The following is a 22,411-nucleotide window of genomic DNA, read 5'->3' on the forward strand; positions in this document are numbered from 1 at the left end:
TCTACCATCTTAATATTGTGATTAGGATGCTACAAACCTTTAATATATATACGCCCGAAGCTTTGTCAGGTTAATCCAAAAAAGTTCCATTTGAAATTCTAAAAACATCAATTACATCTCAGCTCCTTCAAATGTGTAATGTATTCTATCCAATCACACAGCAGATGAGCACGAAATGATGTGTTAATATGGTACAGACACACTTAACTGTTAAATAGCACAGGCGACAGACATTTTTGAGCTAAGTGTTAGACAATCCACACCGAACACATGAAATTGAAGTCACTTCAACGCAAGACATACATACAGCATATTACGTTCATTCGAAGAGGACGGATAAACCGTTGAGAGATCATCTCCTGTAGGCAATGGGAACAAAGCTATTTCATATTCAGATCTGTTCATTGTTCATGTTCCTGCCTGGCACCAGTGTTTCAAATATTACACTTGGTGAAATGGTAACAAGGTACAAGATGGTGGGAGACATTACTAATAAAAACAAAATATACTATAGAGATTGCAAGAAATAGGCATAATCCTAAACAACCAAATTGTGCCTGTTATGACACAAAATTACTCTCCTATAAAGACATAATGCAAGTGCTGTCTGATCAAAAAGAAATGATCTTTTGTTGCCGACTGATAAATACAGCATAAGAAGAAAAGGAATAGAGTACAGAAGCAAGTGGGAGGAGTTGTTAAGACTGCCCTAGTTCTTAAAAATCGTTCATCCTACTCTGTGAAAATGGGTAGGCAGCAGAGAAAAGGGGAAAAAATGCAAACAAACATTCAGATTGATGTTATGAAGCTAATTAATTTAAAAATGCCACCTAACCTCCCTTAAAAACATGTTGCAGTCTTCGAGGAGTGCTAGCGGAGAACCTCCCCATAAATGAAAAAGACTGCAAGAATTCCTTGGTATTCTTTTCTATGGCCTTTCTACCTACATGGTTTTCAAGTCATTTTTTGTCGTTTTGCTCATTTAATTTCTTTGATAATTCTTGAAACTCATGTACAAGTTTATGCTGAGAACGAAACAAGGATTTGCTGGCGTTTCGCAAATCTGCCGTTCTTCTTACTCTCCCAGAGAAGAGAAAGTGATGGTTTCGGTCAAAGCTGAAGTGATGGTTCCTCAACCGTCAAGACTTCACCTGGTTAGCGTAAGGCCAGGGCATAACTTCACGTGTTCAAAACCCCAGAGGATTTGTCCATTGGGCTCATGCTAAAAAAATTGCAATATTTGTTGTAAAGTTTTGTCTTATGCGGGAAGGAAGAGGAAACTCCCTTGCCTCGTCTTTTGTTCCCTTTCTGGGACAAGGTTGTTCAGAAAACAGGCACTGGTCAAACCTCAGCATACAGTAGCCCTCACTTATGTTCTCAAGCATTTGGGGTCCATCGCGCCCCTCGGTCCGTCATACCCACTCCTGCACGGGGTGTTTGTAGTAGGTCACGTGCTGTTGGACGTTTTTGTTCTTGAACTGGAAGATAGTATATACAAGGACCAGAATGCACAGTGAGAGGATGCATGGGATGACCACAGCGATTGCGTTTACAGTGCTGGGTACGTCATTAATGGCGACCATGATGTCGACATCATCGTGTGGAAGGTGACGGTCCTTGTTCTTTTCTACTTCCGACTGATCGCAGCCCATCCAGTCTTTGACGATTGATTTGGGGTAGCCTGGCTCCACCGTTAACTTCTGGTTATCGAACTTCCAGTAATCCTTTCCCTTGTAAAAGTAGGTATAAACTAGGAAAAAATCAGAGAGAAATGAAATAAGATATCAGAACATATACATAACTGGAACTCATCTACTATTGGTCAACAAACAGATAATCCCGCCCCCAAACTCACGCCATTGGTTGAGTGAATGCTACTGGTGGAGATGCTCAAACAATGTGGGAAATGTTTTGAAATGCCACAGAGCCAGAGTGTTAGCTTATTTATAGTTGGTTTGTAGTAAATTATTTGAACATTTAAGTAATAATTTCCGTAGTTTTTACCGACTGGAAATTCACGATTAGAACGAGTTATTGTGCAAAAAGAATTTGAATCATGAATTGTCAAGCTAAAGTTGTAAACATGAACAGATCAATGGTAGAAAGCCATTCAATGCGAGCAAATATTTACATGTAGGCAGAGATGCATGTCCTTTGCAGAAAGCTCATATTCATGATCACATAAATAGCTGTCCTTGTGAACACTCAATGACACAGTATTTCGAAAAGTTGTTCCAGCGTTACGCAATCCCTCAGGGAGCTGTCAGTTTGATTGCCAATGCCACATAAACAAATGCATCCCAAACACTCATAGACGGGCACAGACCCAAAACTACACGTAAATACAGCGAGGAGGCTTTTGACTGCAACCCCTGAGTGTGTGATTGATGAAGTGTTCATCCTTCCTCTCTAACTCGCTATCTTGCCGAGCAAAACATGCCAAATCCCTCTTGCAAAATCTGAGTGACAGAAAAATCATGAGCTACAGGCAGACCAAAAAGTCCATATAACCCTCTTGGCTTCTCTATCTTGAGTCCTGGCCCTAGGCTCCATGTTGAGACGGAGGTTTTGACATGGCTCACAGAAAAGATGATCATTCCTTCACTGGATAATACTCTAGAGAGAGAAGGAGGAGAAATCTGCAATTCTATGCAGCCACAGCAGAAATACTTGACTCTAGTGAATGACACTTGAGTATTTACCATTCGACCAGACTGACATCAATCCAAAACAGCAAAAGTGAGAATATCATTTTGGCAACTGTATCTCGGCATAGCTGTCAACCCTCCCGTTTTTTCCGGGTTTCTCACGTATTTTAACTCTTTTCCCGCTGTCTTCCCGTTTTAGTATTTTCCCGTAAAATATCCCGTATTTTTAAAAGTCTTAAAAACGGCCAGATTTTCATCCTAGGTCTTAAATTTCATTTAGTCAGGTGACAGATCCAAAAAAGTGTTTACCCTCGTTCATTTCCAGAAACGCTGGCCGCAGAAAGTTGTTACAAAGTAGCAAAAAGTATGGAGTTGTAGCCTACAAAGCGGAGCGTTGGATCAGGGGTCTCCAACTCGTCGCTCGCGTGCTACCAGTCGCTCGTGGCTTGATATGAGCTAGCTCGCCAGAGGCCGTTCACATATCGCGTCTTTTGCGCGCTCAAGTTTGTTCAAATGTAGGCGCGCGGCAAGCACGCTCATAATTGAAGCGACGCGCAAATTTTTTTACCAGGCGCAACAAGATGAAAAAAATCTACACTTTTCAGAATGCCGCAAACGCACCGCAGGTCATGTGACAGGAACCAACCAATCACCCCTTTCCATAACAACATTGAAAGCACAGTCAACATGAAGGATGGGGGTGCACCCAAACACTACTAATAAATATAAGCTATAATGTGTAAATGTCAGTAATTTATCTTTTTTGACTTTTTATAAAAAAATATTTAAAGGCTGAAATATGAGGTTTATCTTTGAATAAAACCTTTTTTGTCAAAACTTTATTTGAATTTGTACATGTTAGTAGATAACATGTTGCAAGACACTCTTCTAAAATCTGGCCATCATTTTTAATGGTATTGTAATGTTTACGTAAACAAAAAGTGCATATTGATGCTAATCAATTTGTTTTTTGCTGTTTTTCGACATAAAACTTGTTGAATTGACTTCATTCTGTAGTATTAGTACTTTTTGAACAGGATTCTGTGATAACCGTGATCATTTTGGTCATTTTAATCATCTTATCATTTCCTCTAGTTATGATCAACTAAAACAACAATCAACAATAACTGTGTTTTTACAGTATAATATGCAAAAGTACAATTTTTCTATTAAAAAAATATCTACCTCTCCCTCTGTCTCACACACACACATCAGATAATCCTAGATAGATAGAAAGATAGATAGATAGATACATAATGATCCCGAGGTAACTATCTATCTAACTTGGATAATGCGTCGTCACGTGTAGGGTCTTAAATTTGAATCTTTATGGTCTTAAAATGTCTTAAAAAGGTCTTAAATTTGACTTACTGAAACCTGCAGAAACCCAGAATGTTTACTTTGTTAATAAATAAAGCTCTTTAAACATATCCATTGGTCTGTAATATATATTGTGTAGTTATAAACTTTAAAAAAGTTAATGATTAGTGCTTTTTTTAAAAAGTTTTTGGGTAAGAATCGTGTAAAAAAAAATCCCTTATTTTGGGGATGGATTCCGGGAAATCTCCCTTATTTTCAATGTTCAATGTTGACAGCTATGTATCTCGGTCAACATCCAAAGTCGCCCATTTTAGTTTCTACAGTGCTAAACTGTCATTTAAATTCAGATTATTTACATATTTCTACTTTATTCATATTCAATATTATTTTGTTGGTAATACGACATTATCCAACATTATGAAATATGAATATTATCATGGTTTTATAAAACAATTGATAAAAATGTTGTTTATTAATGTCAAATGGAATTTTACAGTACATATTTATATATTTTTTTTATTAAAAAAAAACATTTTAAATATAAATATAAAAATACTACTGTTTATTAATATATTGGTGCATATAAATAAAATGCTTAAAATGTTTAAATAAAATGCTCCCTTTTGTCCATTTCGAGTGGACTACATGATATGTACTGTATTTCATTTCTAAGCATTTTCAAGCTACTGAGCAACCATGTTTGGTTGGGGGGGAACAGCATCTTTAAGCATCTTCAGAGCAAATACATTAATATTGGCATACATACTGAATGCCATCAAAGCCATATATACTGTTTCTTGGCTATATTGCCCAGTTATTGTACCACTTTTAAAGAATTAAAGCACTTTCCCTCTTTCCAAAGTACCTTCCAATGATTTCTAATCATTTGGATATTATGTTCCCTGCATTAAAACTTCTGAGCAAATTAAGATATTTTTGATGAAATCTGAGTGCTGTCTCACTCCTCCATAGGCTTCTAAGACATTATAACTTGCTGGCCCAGAAAATGTATTAAAGACATCGTTTATATAGTCCAAGTGACTCCAGTGGCTCAATCGTAAGTTTATCAAGCGACGAGAATACTTTTTGTGCGCAAAAACAAACAAAAATAACGACTTTATTCCACTTTTCATTTCCTTCTCTCTGGGCCTCGAGTCTTTTCACGTAGTGTTTAAGCGTAGCGTGTCTGTGTTGCACGTCACCACGTAGGCTCACTATTGGCCGACGCTGGTCATGTGTGTCATACGTGGTGACGTGCAACACAGACGCGCTACGCTTAAACACTACGTGAAAAGACTCGAGGACTATATTAACGATGTCTTTAATACATTTTCTGGGCCAGCAAGTTATAATGTCTTAGAAGCCTATGGAGGAGTGAGACAGCTCTCAGATTTAATCAAAAATATCTTAATTTGTGTTCCGAAGATGAACGAAGGTCTTACGGGGTTGGAACAACATGAGGGTGAGAAATTACTGACAGAATTTTCATTTTTGGGTGAACTAACCCTTTAAATTAGCTCTCTACCATAACATAATATTATATTGCATCTAGCTACGAACAGCTGCCATTTTACTATATTTTTAATCATGCATCGATTGTGACTGAATTTTAATACCCAAAAGTTGTGTCTGCCCTTTCTCCCGGCTCCTGTGCCAATCCAGACCTGCTATCCGATCGCCACTGAGGATGAGTCAGAGCTAAAACACTCTCTGTCAACACCACAATATTGCAGTGACTGCGCCAAACAAACACTAATCAATTACTCTACAAGGATGAGCGCAACACTAGACCTCAGCGCATATATACCAACTAAAATACCGAAGCATGCTGCGTAAGATGAACACGGTGTCAAAATAGCAGGAACAGATGATGATAAAGTAAACCAACACTTAATAAATGGTTAAATGCACTATTCTTCCTCCAAGTAATATCATTCATGTTTACGGTTTCCAAGCAACAATGCATTAATATTGAACGTGCGGTTTCAGGTGTGCATTTATTGGCTTTTTAAATCTGCTTTCAGTGCAATGACAGCTATCCAAGCTTCACTGATTATAATGCATTGCACAACAGATTAGACCCGTACTACACACTCAAGACCGAAGCTCAATCTACTTTAAATTCTCAAACCGGAGCGAAGCAGTCAGATAAAATGCCCACTGACCACATGGCTGATTGCCACATTAAATATTGATTGGATATTGGAACCTCGATGACTTACATCCTTCACGACTGACGAAGGCTCCTTGCGGTGCATCAGGGATGCCCTTCCAGACACTAATGGGTTTGGGGTAGCCTGGGTCAGCTGTACGCTTCTCCTCGTTATAACGCCAGTACTGGTCACCCTTAAAGAAGTACGTTTTGCCCACGGGTTCCCAACGTAAGGCTGTGTCGATGCCATCGCGGGGCAGACAGTTGCCCAACTCTACCAGGCTGTGAGGGTACCCGGGCTCTGCTGTAACCTCCTTGAAGACCCAGTATTTATCCCCTAGAGTCAAAACAAGAGGCAGTGTTAGATGAGGTCAAAATTAAATTAACTATATTCAATTGTTATTGCATAACACCAAAAATATGCTCATCTACACCGTATGTTTGGATATATGTCCAGTTATCCAAATCTTCTCCAACACTGGATCATTATTTAATTAAACTGATAACACTCTACAATAAGGTTTCCAGACGTAGTCTTTGATAAAAATGCAATTTTTTCAGCTTTTTGCTCAAAATGTGGCTTTTTAAATTAAAATTACCCACATTGATAAAAAAAAAAAATGCATTAAGCTGAATATTTCTTTTTTTTCCCTTTTTTTTTTTTAAGCAGAGGGTCTGTTCTTTTAATATATTGCATGTTCAGATATTCTTATAACAAAATATTCTGTGCCATGAAACTTTTGTGAAAATGATCAAAAACGCTGGCGGGGAAAGAGTTGAAATCAAAAGTTGTATTTGTTAATTTATTAGTTAATGCACCATGACACCGTTTTTAACTAAAAACTGGAAACTTTTTTATGCATTTTGGCTGTTCATTCACACGACAAAGGCGTTTGGGGGGACTGATTTTAAAACGGGCGTCAAAGTTAACGTTTTTGAAAACGATACTGTTATAATTTTCATGTAAACAACAAAAATGCTAATTCGTGAAAGCGGTGATGTCATGTGCATGCGTACTCAGTCTATAGGAGCGTAGTGTTTCTTTATCCGAGACATCGCCAACTAGCGGCCTGGCTGCGGAATACAGCGTTTTTTTGTCGTTTTCGCATTTCCGTGTGAACGTGAAAAAAGCAAAGGAAAAAACGTTTCTGTTTTTAGTACATCATTGACGTGTAAACGTACCCTTAGTTTGGTTGTCAGTTCATTGTTTGTTGTCGTATTTGGATTACGTGGTTGTGCTTTAATACAGCCACCAACTATTATATTATGTTAGTTTTACATTCATTTTAACAAATGAGACCTTATTGTAAAGCATAACCATTACATCTACTAGAAACATGTCTTTTCAGTGTTAAAATCTTTTTATTCATAGTTGTTGTTTTTTGTTTGTTTGTTTTTTGCTTGCAACATTAATTGTGGTTGTGCACTGAATAAATAACCCGCAGCCTAAAATGAGCCTAACCGACACAAAAAGGAGATATACAGCATTTGCACTGAAAAAGTGACAATGGCTTATTTTAAATGCGGCATTATTTCAGCACAGTAAATTGTATTGTGTCTAGTTCAGATGCTGAAATGCCAGCAGGACTGTAGTTAATCGGCCCTTTATCTATTAATACTGATGTGCATTCTCTGAGATAACCATAAGGCATCCTACGAGCTTGTTTTCTCATGAAACATCACAGAACAGGAGACTCGGGCTATAAATATCTCACCCAGCCTCTCGTTGCGCAGCAAGACTGCACTGGGCTAATTTAATGAGAAAGAGAGGGGGAGAGTACGCCGAGATAGAGAGAGATCGTTCGAGAGAACAGAAAGAATAATAAAGTACTGAATAGATTCACTACGGCTGTCAGGCTCAGTGGAGGATAAACACTATGGATAAATACAGACCTTTCCTGAGATCAACCCTCAATCTAACAGCATTATCTAACACAGTGTACCTATGCTTGTATCAAAAAGGAACATAAAAGGAATTAGTCAGCCTGAGCAAAATATGTTGATTTGAGCTGAAACTGATCCAAACAAAGCAACAGATGTTTAATGCATATGGCTTCACTTTATTATCTAGGCCATATTCAGGTACTTCAATACAGGGCTTTTTATTAAGACTTCAGGATGTATTTGGTATCATAATTTGCAGTTATTACAAAAAGATGTTATGAAACAATCAGAGCTTTTAAAACTAGCCTGCGGCTGCACATATTATATCAAGCAATAATCACTTATTAGTTTTGTTAATGATTGTTTGAATATTCTTCGAATTAAAGTCATGACAGCTAATATAATAAATCTTACCTTTGAAGAACACAAATTTGCCATCTGATCTCTCATAAGCAGCATCAATGCGAGAAGGTAAACCCTTCCAGAACTGGTCTATCAACATGGGATAGCCTTCCTGAACTTTGTTGTTGCGCAAACGCCAGAACCAGCGATCCTGTGATGAATAAAAGATTATTAGGATCGATTAAATATATGTCCAATACTGATAAGCCAATCCTTTTTCTAATAACTGATAAATGATCTTAATTAAAATACTATACTATTCTATACTAAATAAAATAATTAATATATAAATTAATGATTTTAGATTAATAGATATAGATTAATAGAGAATTATTTCCAGATATAATACAGATATATTGTGCGTCAACATATTGCATGTTAACAAATGCATTTTTCTTATACTGAATAATTTGTTAATATTACTTGATACTTTGATACTATCAAATTTGACAAAAATGATCTGTATTATGGTAACTTTATTGTAATTTATTAATGATAAAAAAGGGAACCGATGCAATTCACCTTAAAAACAAACATCTCCCGGCGAAAGAAGGCCACCGTGTTGAAGTTGCCATCGCAGATGTTGGGTTTTCCATTGCCAGGAGAGAAGGGGCGATCTCCAGAGGGCGGGCGAGCGGGGCGAGACTGCCGGTCGTGTTTTCTCTCAGAGGTGGAGTGTGTGCGTCGTGCAGGTAGAGTAGGAAGAGGTCGAGTGGGCTCCAGCATGGCTGTGGGAATTCCTGCAGAAGAACAAAGTTTAGTCAGCCTTCCATGGCAATTCGAGTATAATCTATATCCTTGCTTAAAAATGAGCTAATAGAGATCCTAACTGTACCGTAGATTTTCTGGATCCCCTGAAGGTCATCTAGAGGCAGTTTGAAGTTGTGCGTGTCCATGTATTGATAGAAGGGGGCCATGATTGCACTGGGGTCATTGGAATGTTCCAGACCTAATGCGTGTCCCAGTTCGTGTACGGCCACCAGGAAAAGGTCATTGCCTGAAAGATAAAGGTTAAAGGTCAAATGCATCTTTGAATCATTACTAATCAGAATTTGATATTAGATGAAAAAAATATAGCAGTATGGCATGTACTGCATGATCAAGAATATGGAAGCAGGAGAATTACCAATGCAAAGCCTAAGCTCTGCATATTTAATGTGCATTTTATTTAAAACAGTCTAAATAAGAGCTCCCATAGAAGTTCATCAAACACTGAATCAGCAGAGAATAAATGTGTTCATTCTATCATTAAGGGAATAGTTCACCCATAGTTCAGCACACTTGGGATACCTGCTTTTTTTGTCACTTCTGGAGCTTAACAGCATCCATCCTCATTCACTTTCACTGTATGGTACAGTATAATGCACCTGGGAAATTGCATATGCAAATTAAATCATTAATCAGTGTCAGTTTCTGTAAAAGGTGTGAAAACCAAATTCTACTGTCTACTTTCAAAACCAGGTGCAATGCATTTGGTTATTAGTTTAGAGAGGAACTGATGGATTCGCATATTGCAAAAACAACACATATTTCTAGCCAAAATAATATATTCAAATATATGCTGTAAAACAGTGTGAAAATGTATTTTGTTTACACCTTCAAATGCCAAAATGTATGACAAAATACTTCGGGCCAGATTTACTAAACAGGGCAAATTAGCATGAGAGCGTAATCCCATGAAAGCGCCGATGAGAGTGGAAAGTTCTGCGTGTGATCTACTGACAATGTGCACATTAAAGAACACATTATATTTCCATAATGCCCAACACAGTCTACCAAGAGCAGTGCAGATTAACGTAGGGTTGCAAACAAGCGGAGCCGCTGATAATCAGGTGCGGGTGATCTACTGACAACACAGGTGCAAAATGGTTTAAGACAAGCTTTTTTAGGGATGTAAATAGTGGTGCAAATACCAGGGAATAAACCTTAGTAAATCGCGTTGCGTGATTCATTGAAATTCTCTCCTCCCATAAATTTAGCGTGTTACAGAGAAACTAAATGCATATGCAATAAGGTCAGCCGCAAAAATAACTGTCCACTCCTTTTCAGCGCCGATGTCTCTCTGCGTGTCTTTAGTAAATCCTGACGGAGAGAGAGTTTGAGCTGGTGCAAATCTAGCCCTTAAAGGAGAACTCAAGCTCATTTTTTTGTACATTTGGAGTGCTGTCAGTACAGAGAACAACAACAAAAATCGGTGTTGCCTACAACGTGTTATCCTCTTTTTAAAATTTGCAGCCTGTTGACTTCAATGGGGCAAGTTTTAAACCTGCTTTTAGGCTCTTAACATCCTTGATGTGTCATTACAAGTGCACAGGTCATGTGAGTGATTCCTTCGGAGTGAACGCGGGTGAATCTGACTGCAGTAGATGTGAAAGATATTAATAAAAATTATGTTTATTCAGCCAGCGCACATACCTGTATTTGCATCCTGTTTTCGGTCGAAGTCCACAGTAGTCGATTGTCGAGTTCACGCGCATAGGTTTAGTACCTATGATCACGCGCGTGAACTCGACAATCGACTACTGTGGACTTCGACCGAAAACAGGATGTAAATACAGGTATGTGTACTGACAGCACTCCAAATGTACAAAAAAATGAGCTCAATGTTAAAATTGACCGGAGTTCTCCTTTAAAGTACTATATATATAATATACTAAAACTAAAACTGTAACATTTTAAATTTAAATAAATTATATATATATTATATAAGGAATGTATTTTGGCAACATGTAAACATTTAAAAATATATATGAAAAAATATTTTTTTTGTCGTATGAGTTTTACATCATTTACGCTATGTCTACACTTCACGGTAATATCTTTGAACTTATGTAGTCATGTGAAAAATGCTGTTTGTACCCAGAATCCTAAAAGAACATCTTAAACATGTGATGCGAGTGTATGCCATCACCAGAACATGACTCAGTCGAGATTGACATGTTCAGATCTTTGGAAACACAGAAGGGACTTGACACCATATCACTCAAATCACAGAAATAGCCTGATCTGTTGGTTGGCGTCTATGGGTGCTACAAGTATCAGATGGCTCACAAAGCGTCTTGTTCATTTTTTTTTTTTACACACTGCTTCCCCTTTCTTAGAGGTTCTCTTGGCCAAAGCATTTCTCCTTTATCAACCCTCACACTCTCTTCCAGTCCAATTTAACAGTCTATTTCATCCTCCGTCTCTTTGAAAAGAAATAGATTTTGTGTTCTGTAAAAGAGCGTTATTGTGAATAAATGAAATATAAAATACGAAGATAAATACATCTACTGTTTGTTGAAAACTGGTTACTTTTGATATGTATTCACTAGGGTTGATATGGTGTATAGAGAAATAGAGCTGTAAAGAAGTCAATGTGCGTGTGTGTGTGTGTGTGAGTGCGTGTACGTGAACAAGGTACAGATTCTGTGGTCTATAAAGCGTGTACTTGAACTGCTGACATTGCAGCACCCAGACAAAGATAACACAGCAAATATGCAGTACGCAGGCACAGAAGAAAGAACGCAATGCTCTCTGTGTTTTCTTTATGTTTCCCCTGTGGTATGTACTGATGCTCCTCAGCTCACTGCTCCAGTTTACCACGCGAGAAGATCCGCCTCTACGCATCTGACTGATTTATTCATCTACAGCTGCAGAAAATTCGAGAAAATTCATCCTGATTAATAATCTAACGTTTCCCTACTAAATAAATAAAACACATAAATAGCCTACACATAAACTAATCATTAAACAGAGCCACAAAAAAATTACAAAACAGAATATAAAATAAAATATTAAATATAAATAATAAAATATACCAGCACCTTGTCTCATTTTGCAACTGTTGCAGCACCTTTTATATGTCTGCAAAAAAGCTAATTAAAATAATGTCGGAGATTATGAGACCAGACATGTCAGGTCAGCCATTCTATATATTTGATTAGATCAAAACATAATGTTGGTAAGTAACACTAAAGCCTCCAATATACTCTCTTTTTCGTTCTTCATTTAGGGATAAAATGAAGTTGGAAATATCTTTTGCAGCAATATACTGTTAGCTAACATCCCAATGCCATCCATGCTGCTGAGCGTGCCATTTAGATCAATACGTAAATATGTGCTGCGTGCTTCCCTCTCAATAACAAAATAAACGCACAACAAACATGCCAGCGGTGAGAAAACACCAGTTAAGAAAGCATCTGATCGTAGCGATGAGGATGTGTTTGAACCAGCTCTCCATTCAAGTCACGTTTATTTATACAGCACTTTATACAATATATTGCTTTAATGCAAGCAGCTTTATAGTATTTGACACTTAAAAAAACAATGTCAGTGTCACTTTCAATTAGAATTACGACTTCAATGTCTACTACAATGCAGCTCTCCAGTGTGTTCATGTTTTACTCGCGTCTGACCTCAAAGGACTGAACAGATGGACCTCAAAGAAGGCGGAGCCTCAGAGCCACACCCACCTATTACGTAATCACCACGAACCAATGGGAGTTCAAAGGTGTTTACCAGCCGGAGGAAAGTTCTCCAGAAAAGTTTGCTTTGGCAAGAAATTGTTCGAAATTACATCACACCAGTTCATTCTTTAGTTTTTGCTATTAAGAGACACTTACCGTCGTGATTTGCATTTCCTAACGTCCAGGGCTCATCAGAGTCAAAGTGTGTGTCTCCGCCAATTCCGGGACCGGGGAAATAAGCATGAGCTAAAAAACCTCCCTCTCCATCAAAAGGGGAACTGTCACCATGGAAACCAGAGGCAAAGAAGATCATTATGTCTGCCTCTTTACCCTCGTTCTTGATCTCCGAATAGGCCACTTCCTGAAAGGTCAGAGGGGTCACTGTCTGCCAGACATCGAAGGCCTGGCGAATGGCCCTCTGGGTATCTTTCTCGCCCACCTTGGGGGTGAAATTATGTATGCTGGAAACAGGAAGAAGAGGAAGAATACAGAAAAAAAGATCATGCATACTTAATATTAAATTGGGTGACTTGATATTAACTAATTAATTAAAATTAAATATTTCAAGGAACAATGCACTATTAATGTGATTTTCAAACTACCTTAACTGGGAAAAATATAGTGCAAAATATGCAGTATGAATGTACTGTTATTCTGCATCTGGCACGTGCATAAACTGTAAAGTTATGCTGAAAGTGCAAAACATTTGAAATGTTGCCTTGGCAACTAACTGAAATAAATAAGTTGAAGTTCTAAAATATCCCAAAGATAACTTACACATAATACAACTGACAAAAGCACACAACTACATTTTCTAAAAATGTATCTTAGATTTAACTGAAAACTAGAAATCTAAAATGAAAAGCTAATTCAAAATATTAATAATACTAAAGTAACACTGCATGCATATTTATTTTTCCACATCAACTATGACACTACAGCAACTATGCAGCAACTATCAGTGTCCCGTTTCTTAATTAGAAAGGTTGTTTCTATATGAATTAGCTCTGCGCTATACTGAAGCGGATCCCATTTCAGTTCACAGCGCTGTGCTGTTACATAAGAATTAATCTGCATATAAATTTCCTTGAATATAGGGCAAAAGTTAAACCAGGCCAGACACCTGAGGCAGAAGCAGATGGTTGTCTCTGGCACACAACTGCAGGCACACGCAAGTGAGAATATCACATTTGATTAACCAGTGCCTACAAACTAAGCTCAAGTCTGCATTTGATGACTAAATGAAATTAATAGAGCTTAAAAACAGATGAAAGCAAACAAATGTTTGCAAATTATTTAAATGGTTTAATGTTTATGCCAATAGGAATGCACCACAAGAACAGAATGTCCCAGAAGCCCTTTTTGTTCAGCTCATCTACGCTATATATACACATATATAGATGTGTATATTTCAGAGACAGGCATAGGCAGACTTAAAAAAATACATAAATGAATAGGTTGATAATTGGGGATAATTACAAAGAAAACCAATCAAAGTACCAGCTTTTTATCAACTATTCCTCCTCCATCCTGACCTGCCGCATTCCTTGCTTTCTTAGTTTCTTTCTCTCTCCCATCAGGCAAAAAAAAAAAAAAAAAAGAAGCTTATTGTAGCATTTTTAAGGTTGGAGGGAAGCATTTCAACAACATCTGTCTGGAACATTGTGTAAATGGCATGTGTTCTGAAACACACTTGCAAGTGTGAATGCACTATGTACTAAAATAATTGAAAATGTGGGAACAAATATACTCCACAGCAAGATGCCTAATGGGCCGCCATTAAAGAGAATCATGTGAGGTGCAGTTAGTTACAGGCATATGGAGTTTCCCTGCAATGCCATTCAATAAAGAGTAAACACAGTTTCTGTAGTTTCCTCTAGAGGTTCCTCAGGTGCAATATTCAGTGAATCAGTCGACCTATCCATCCATCCATCCATCCATCCATCATGTAAGCTTTGCATTTAAACGGTCTCTGAATATATTGCACACTTTACCTGTATGTGATCTTCTTGTCCCTCCATTTCTGACCAGTGAGGGCATAGCGTTTATTTCTCCTCCGTCGGCTGATGTGAGGGTGATCTGGAACCCCACACCGTGGTTTTCTCATCCACCTTAACACACGTGGATAATGATCACACCAAAGGACACCAAAAAGCTAACAGTAAGCAAATTTCCTTGTTTCTTGTTATTATAAATGATTTATCCATGCACATGTTCAAAATAGCCTCCCTCTTGCAGCAACATCTCTTCTCTTATCTGATGATGTGTTTACTGACACGAGGGCGGGGAAACCTGTCACTCACATGAGATCCACCAATAGCAAACCACAACCATCCAATCAATTCCTCATGGAGGAATCAAGTCAAGTCCTACATTTTTTTGTACTTGTTCAAGAAGCCATTTCATTTGGATATTCGTCACAATGGGGAAGAAATGACTATATCAACTTCCATTTCATGCCGACTTTAAGCACTACGAAATTATAATGTTTATGTTTCACTGGATTTATTCTTCTTCCTAAATAAAAATGAGTCTCGCTGTGCCCCCAACAGCTCTGGAACTTGATCTAAGCGTAACACTCGGCTGGTCATGTGATCTCAACATGCCATCTCCCATGAGGGGTGACTCACTAGTGTAAAATAAATTGTTCTGGACTTAAAGTCCCCCTGTGGTAAAAATGTTGACATTTTTAATGTTGTTTATATGTCTCTGTGGTGTTTTTAATATGCTTTAAGACAAACCATGTACAAATTCGTAAGTCAACATCATTGCTGAGTATTTTCTCTTTAAAACTGCAGTGAACCAAAGAGTCTCAAAAACCCGGTTTGAAATCGCTGGTGTTTCTGACGCCACAAACTACCTTGTAACCAATCATGTCAACGTGTGATCGTCAACGACTGGATATCTGAGCTGTGTGAGTGGAGGCGGGGCTCATTTGCATATTCATAGAACCGCAAATACTAAATGAGGCAAAGTTGTAGAGTTACATTCAAGCTATTCTAAGACATGATGACATTTTTTCAAAGATGAGTTTTCAGGGATAAAATTATTGACTACAGGGCGACTTTAAATCTTCCTCTCATGTAAGTGGATATCATTTTAAAAATATTTATCAAAACGACTATACTTTTAACTTTTTAAGTGAAACTACACTTGTTTAATTATAAAATTAATTACAGTTTGAAAAAAAAACCAGCCAGTATTAATTGAGCTTTTGCACTTCAACTGTTATGAAATTAGTTTTTCTTATGTTATTGCCTGTTCAGTATTTTTTGAAAGGTAAGTTGTGCAGTAAAGAAAGGTTGTTACTAACTCGATGGTGGTTTGGTCCAGCACTCCCGTCACTGGAATACCGTAAAACCGCTGCATGGCAGCGACCGCTGACTGCATGGCTTTCTCCGATCGCAGGTCCGAAGTCCGGATGTCATGAGGGAGCAGGTAGCCATAGTTCTTCAGCCACGTCTGCAAACAGAGAGACATTACATTGAGAACTAAAGGCAGAGTTATGATAGTTAACTAAAATTAAACCATTAAAAAAAAATTTGTTCCTTGAAATAAAATAAACATAAACTGAAAAAATATTTCAAAAAATTGTGAAATGCTAATATAATGATTGTTATAGGCTATATACTAAAAAATACCCATAGAATATATATATATATATATAAAAAAAACACAATTTGGTGATATAAACTTTCTAAAACCATTCTGATAGCCGTTAATCAGTATCAGAACTGGAAAACACGACCAACAATTTGACCATGGTGAAAAAAGTTGCCGCTTTTTCGATTTTTGAATGGAATATGTAAAAAAATACGGACTAAAACAAGACCTTAAAATTACATCTTTAAATCATTCTGACTAAAACAATGTGAGCAGTAAGAGCACTATCAAGTTTTAATTTAACAATAATCATTTATGCAAATACATTTTTGGATACTGGTGCACATTTCAGCTTTCAATATGTGTGAACAAAAAACAAAAAAGACATTGTTTAGGTCAGTCACCTCATATAAACTCCATTTGTTCTCAAAGTTCGGTTCATTTCACATGCTCCTTGATCTAAACGCATTTAAAAGCATAAAAATAAAACTGAACTTATATAGAGCATCCTCTCATTCCCTCCTCTCTCAGCTTTCATCTCTCCCTGCGGACAGGCAGAGTGGAGAACTGGTAAGCAAAGCCCTCATTTTAAAGCACTGCACATGGAGAGGGCTCTTTAATTGAGCTCATGGCTTAGAGTCCATTTTCAGCATGAATATTTTAATGCTGGAGTTTCTGGTCCTTTCCTTGTCAGCATGAAGCAGGACCCATCACTAACAGTGAGTCGATGCTTGAAACGGATATCAATATACCTTGGGCCCGTACACACTGCACTGTTTCTATATCAGACAGAGCCTTGTAGAGTTCATTCAAATGAAAAAAGAGTGCTCTCTCGATACTAAATGTGTATCTGCAAATAGAGTCAATCACATCTACTACTGCATAGGGGTGGGAATCACAGGGTACCTCACGATACGATACACGTGATACCGGTAATATCACGATACTGAAATTCTGCGATAATCAATATATTGCTTGACAATCCTATAATGATACATCACGATATCTGTCTAACTATGAAAACAAGATGCCTGTGAAAAAGGTTAAGTGCAGGTTTTCTCTCTTTATTCAAGTCCAAACTGTTTTTTTTTTTTTTTTTACATTTTAAAGGTATAGTGGAGGATTTTCCCGAATTTTAGAAAAGAACCGCCCTCTCCACTTTTTGAAAAAATGCACATGCGCAATACTCTACCTGCTCCCGAGAGGGAACGCCTATTAAACGTGTGCACGAGGCTAGTGCGCGACTTGTGCCAGGGCTAGCATCGCTAATCATAGCTTACATTAACTTTTACTAGCAGTGATTTTAAATGGATTTCTCCAAATAGCATGCCAAACTTTACCTGTCGAGTAGAAACTTCGCGACTGAGGCATCAGTGGGAAGCCCAACCTGTGCTTTTAGCGCACGCCAGCATGTGAAATATTCTCCCAAAAACACTCTGGTCTTGTTTCTTTCTTCAGAGGCCTTTCTCTTCTTGTCATACAATTCGTAGACACTTTTTCTCTTGCGACCCTCAGACATTTTGAAAAAACCCGGTGAGAACGGCAAGCTTCAATGAATGGCTGAAACCGTAGCTCACCACACACATACACCTGAATGTGCGCATGCGCAGAAAGCAAAAACTACCTAGGGACGAGCACGTACGACGGCCTTACGTAAACATATCACCAGAATGATTGACAACTAGGAGGACCAATAGTCTTGATGATCCACCCGGAAAAAGAAAATCCTCCACTATACCTTTAAGTAAATTTTTTTAATTTTACCAGGAAGTTCTTGTATATCGCATACTCTTTGTCGATTTTGTTTGTTCCATCAATTGTATAAAAACTGAAGTGGGTCCAGACTTTGGACTTAAACGTGGCTGCGCTATTATTTATTATTATTTGACTCACATTATTCTATTATTTGACTCACACTGCTGTCCGCCATCCCGTTAAAAACCTCTTTTTCTTAGGCTAGTTAACTTATGTTCCCGTTTCCCTCATTCATGTGTTGAGCGCCACCTCGAGGAGACATGAAGTAGTGACGCTGGGAGCAGGAAAATCTATTTACAGCGCCTTATTTTATTAATTAAAATATCGATATTTGGCGCCAGTGTAACGATTCTCGTATCGCACGGAGAAGGACAACGATATATTGCCCTATAGAAATTTTCTCCCACCCGTACTACATAACCAAGGATTTTTGTCTAAAATGTCATTGTAATATAAATTTATACTATAAAATAGGCAAAGAAGATGGGAGGGATTTGAGTCATATCTAGAGAACAGAACATCAGAGTGATTTAAAGGTCGACTCTTATGACTTAAGCAAGTAAGAAAAATAGTATCTCAATGATTCTAAAATAACACTGACTAAAGGGGATTGAATACTGATGCCAATATTGTAATATAAACTGCCTGGCCAAAAAAAAAAAAAAGTCGCTGTTTAGATTTAAATAGGCAAATGATTAAGAATAAGAGTATATGATTGGATCATTATTGCAGTGATTATTATGTTTCTAGTATGTTATATGTTTGGCAACAGTTCTTCTAACCCTAATTGATAGAGTGTATAGCTTTTCATTTCTTAAACAGACACATAATGGCCATATTCCAAGATGATAATGCCAAGATTCATCAGGATCAAATTGTGAAAGAATGGTTGTGAGGGAGCATGAAGAATCATTTTCACACATTAATTGACACCTCTGAGTCCAGACCTTAAATTCATTAAAGGCCTTTGGGATGTGCTGGAGGAGACTTTACAGAGTGCTGGATTCGACCAAAAACTGATGCACGTCTTCTTGAAAAACATCACAACATTTATTTCCATCAAGAGGTGCATCAGTTTTTGGTCAAGATCTTGTATTGAAATAATACAATACAATAATACAATCACTGCAATAATAACCCAATCCTTGACTCTTAAGCATTTGCCTGTTTAAATCCAAACAGTGACTTTTTTTTTTTTTTTTTTTGACCAGGCAGTGTATACTAGAAATATATAAAGGGTAATGTAATTTTTCTGAAATCTTTTGATAGCCATAATCAGTTTTCATTTCATTAACAACTCCCAAAAAAACAAACCAAAAATATATAAATCTAGTTCTGTAATATATAATTTAAGTTAAAACAATATGAAACCAACACTAGCTTTTCATACTCTTACTTGTCATATGCAATGATAAAGCCTCTCTACATATCAAATAATGCACAATCATAAAACAATAACATTGTTTTGCATATTCCAAATGCTGCAATGCAAACTTCACATTGTATCAGCGAGTACATGGCTGGCATCAGCCTCCATGGTAACAGAGGCTCTGCACGGCCCCCTGGGAAATCGCACCCATTAAATAATTCACCAATGCTCTTACTGGTGCCTTCATTATAGCATGGCATACAGTGAAGTCTGAAACCAGCGCTAGACCTAACTATACATGTCTCATCCACTTTGATAAATCAATGAAGGCTGTGAGATCTGAAGAACATAAAAGACTGTGGCAGTTCAGCTCCGTGAATAATAAGCCTTATTTGAGCTGCAGGACTATTTCCGTTCTGGCACTTTGTGGGATTCGGTGGAATTCAGTACAGTCGGAAATCCACATTTCTCGGGAAATATAAATGATAAATTGTTCTTGTGAACTGCATTGATGTCATGGATGGATAATCAAATAAAGGGACTCACCCTCGTGTCATTCCAAACCTGTACGACTTCTATTTTCTTCTGTGGAACATCAAAGGAGAAACTCTACTTGCCACACCTCTACATATAATAAAAGTTATTGGGGATACAATTTACAAGTTGTCAATCTCCAAAGAAGCACCATAAATGTGGCCCACATGACTTTTAATGTGCCATTTTGGAGTGGCCAATACATTCTCCATCATTTCTCCTTTTTATACGCCATAGAAGAAAGTCATAGAGGTTTGAACGGCATGAGGGTGAACAAATAAAATCTTCAGAGTGAACCCTCTGAAATTAAGCAAGAGCGGATACTAACCGCACACTTGTTTAACAAAGCACCGGTATTATAATTCTGAAACCAGATTTAATTTATTGTCTGATCTCTGATTTTTTTTTAAAACAGGAAAATTGTCAATAATACAGTAGTGGCCGAAAGTGATATCCAGCCTATAGGAAAATTGACATCTTCACCCTTTATTCAAATATTCTGAAAAAATTATTACATTACAATTATACATGTCAAATTGTACAGTCAATGTTTGGCGAGGCTGTCATAAAAAAACAAAAACAGAAACATTATGAGCACATGCAAAAACCAGCAAGAACCAATGAAATATTAATAACTGATTATGTTGTAGTCAATGTATGATTTTTCCTGTGAGCTTTTTGTTTTTTATGCCTTTCTTTTTGCATAGTAAAATAAAACCTGTAACTGTTGCCTTTTTTTGGCCGAATAATTTTGTCAGATAAATACCTTAACTACCTATGATCTCCCCTCATTTTTAAATACTTAAAAACATAAAAGATTTTCTTCATATTTTGATGGTTTAATTAAAAACACATATATAGCGTCCGAACATGACTTTTGGCCACTACTGTTGTCCAGGGCTACAAGTTCAGAAATTGCATACTACTCTTCCAATTTAAGTATAGCCTATAATATTTATAATATGCATTGTAAGCAAATATGCATGCAATACTCAGATGACTAATTACATTTGCCGATATGTGTGGTGCACCAGTGGAGTACACCGTGCAGAGTCCTGCATCCCACAATGCAATGCACTCGCTTCACTTCCATTTCTAGTGTGATGAACTGCCACTGACTAAATTCAACATGCAATGTGATGAGGTCATGTGACAACAACGCAGCATACTACTGTTTAAAATCATTGCAAATTGTATTCTTTTTAAGATACTATTTTAAAATGTAGTATTTATACAGTACAATATACATGATATACAGTACTGAGTACCCAGTGAGCCAGTACTCCATTCCAAACACAGCACTGGATGTCTTTTTTTTTTAATTGAACAGCTGCCCCTGAAACTCGAAGTCCTTTCGTCATCTCTGCCAGGTGGCATGTGATGATGATATTCTACCTTGATGAGCAGTGTGCAGTCTTCCATGTGCTCTCCAAACTAAGTCTAAACAGATCGGATGAATTTCGAGAAGAAACACACCTCAGCAACATCTTCATCTTTGTTTAGGATTCGGTGGAAAATAATGCCTAGAGCAAAGTTTTGGGTTCAAAGCAAGTTAAGCTCTATGTACAGCATCTGTGACATGCAGTCGATTACCACTGAAAATAACGCCAACGCATCCCTCAGTTTGTAAAAACAAGTAAAGTGCATGTAGTGTAATGCTCTTACAATGGAAGTCAATGAGACAAGATATTCTGGAGGCAGTCTACTAACTATAAGTAACTTTGCAACTACATGTCAACTAACTCTCATTAGATCATCTAAAGTGGACTATCAAAATAAAGTGTTATCCGATTTTGTTCTGTTCTTATGGCACACACAATGAAATACTGTTTAACACTGATAAACAGTATAAGGTTAAGATTAAGAAGTCTGACTCAAATTACATTGGATTGTTCTGCTGAAACAGCACAATATTTGCCAGCGAGACTGTGCAGAGCTCAAATAACACGATTACCTCATCATGATATTTGATGTAATCAAATCTGTGTAAAGTTTCATGTGTTTTACCTCAAATAAACAATCTGACTCTCGAAGATTCAACCATCGATCCATCTCCTAGAATTTAAAGGGGTTTTTTGTGTGCCAAAAGATTTTTTTTTTTCATAACCATTTTCAACATTTTCATATTTTATGGGGACTTTCCATAGACATAACGATTTTTATACCGTACAAATTGTATATTCTATCCCCCTACACTACCCTATACCCCTAAACCTACCCATCACAGAAAAAGTTCTGCATTTGTACATTTTCAAAAAGCATCACTTAGTATGATTTATAAGCTGTTTTCCTCATG

The 22,411-nt window shown here is 37.3% G+C and overlaps 1 protein-coding gene across 1 annotated transcript in view; it reads right to left on the bottom strand.

Moving 5' to 3' along the window:
- Nucleotides 1-968: 968 nt before the first annotated feature.
- Nucleotides 969-22,411, bottom strand: part of mmp24 (matrix metallopeptidase 24) — a 30,573-nt gene continuing 9,130 nt past the window's right edge. The window contains exons 2-9 of the mRNA XM_084425536.1: nt 16,168-16,316; nt 14,849-14,965; nt 13,011-13,315; nt 9,242-9,403; nt 8,929-9,146; nt 8,419-8,557; nt 6,191-6,457; nt 969-1,750 (exon numbers count right to left, since the gene is read on the bottom strand). Of these exons, the coding sequence (XP_084281662.1) occupies nt 1,413-1,750; nt 6,191-6,457; nt 8,419-8,557; nt 8,929-9,146; nt 9,242-9,403; nt 13,011-13,315; nt 14,849-14,965; nt 16,168-16,316 (1,695 nt within the window). The 3' untranslated portion in view covers nt 969-1,412. The remainder of the gene's footprint in view (nt 1,751-6,190; nt 6,458-8,418; nt 8,558-8,928; nt 9,147-9,241; nt 9,404-13,010; nt 13,316-14,848; nt 14,966-16,167; nt 16,317-22,411) is intronic.

This window comes from Rutilus rutilus, assembly GCF_951802725.1.
Source record: "Rutilus rutilus genome assembly, chromosome: 12".
NCBI classification, from domain to species: Eukaryota; Metazoa; Chordata; class Actinopteri; order Cypriniformes; family Leuciscidae; genus Rutilus; species Rutilus rutilus.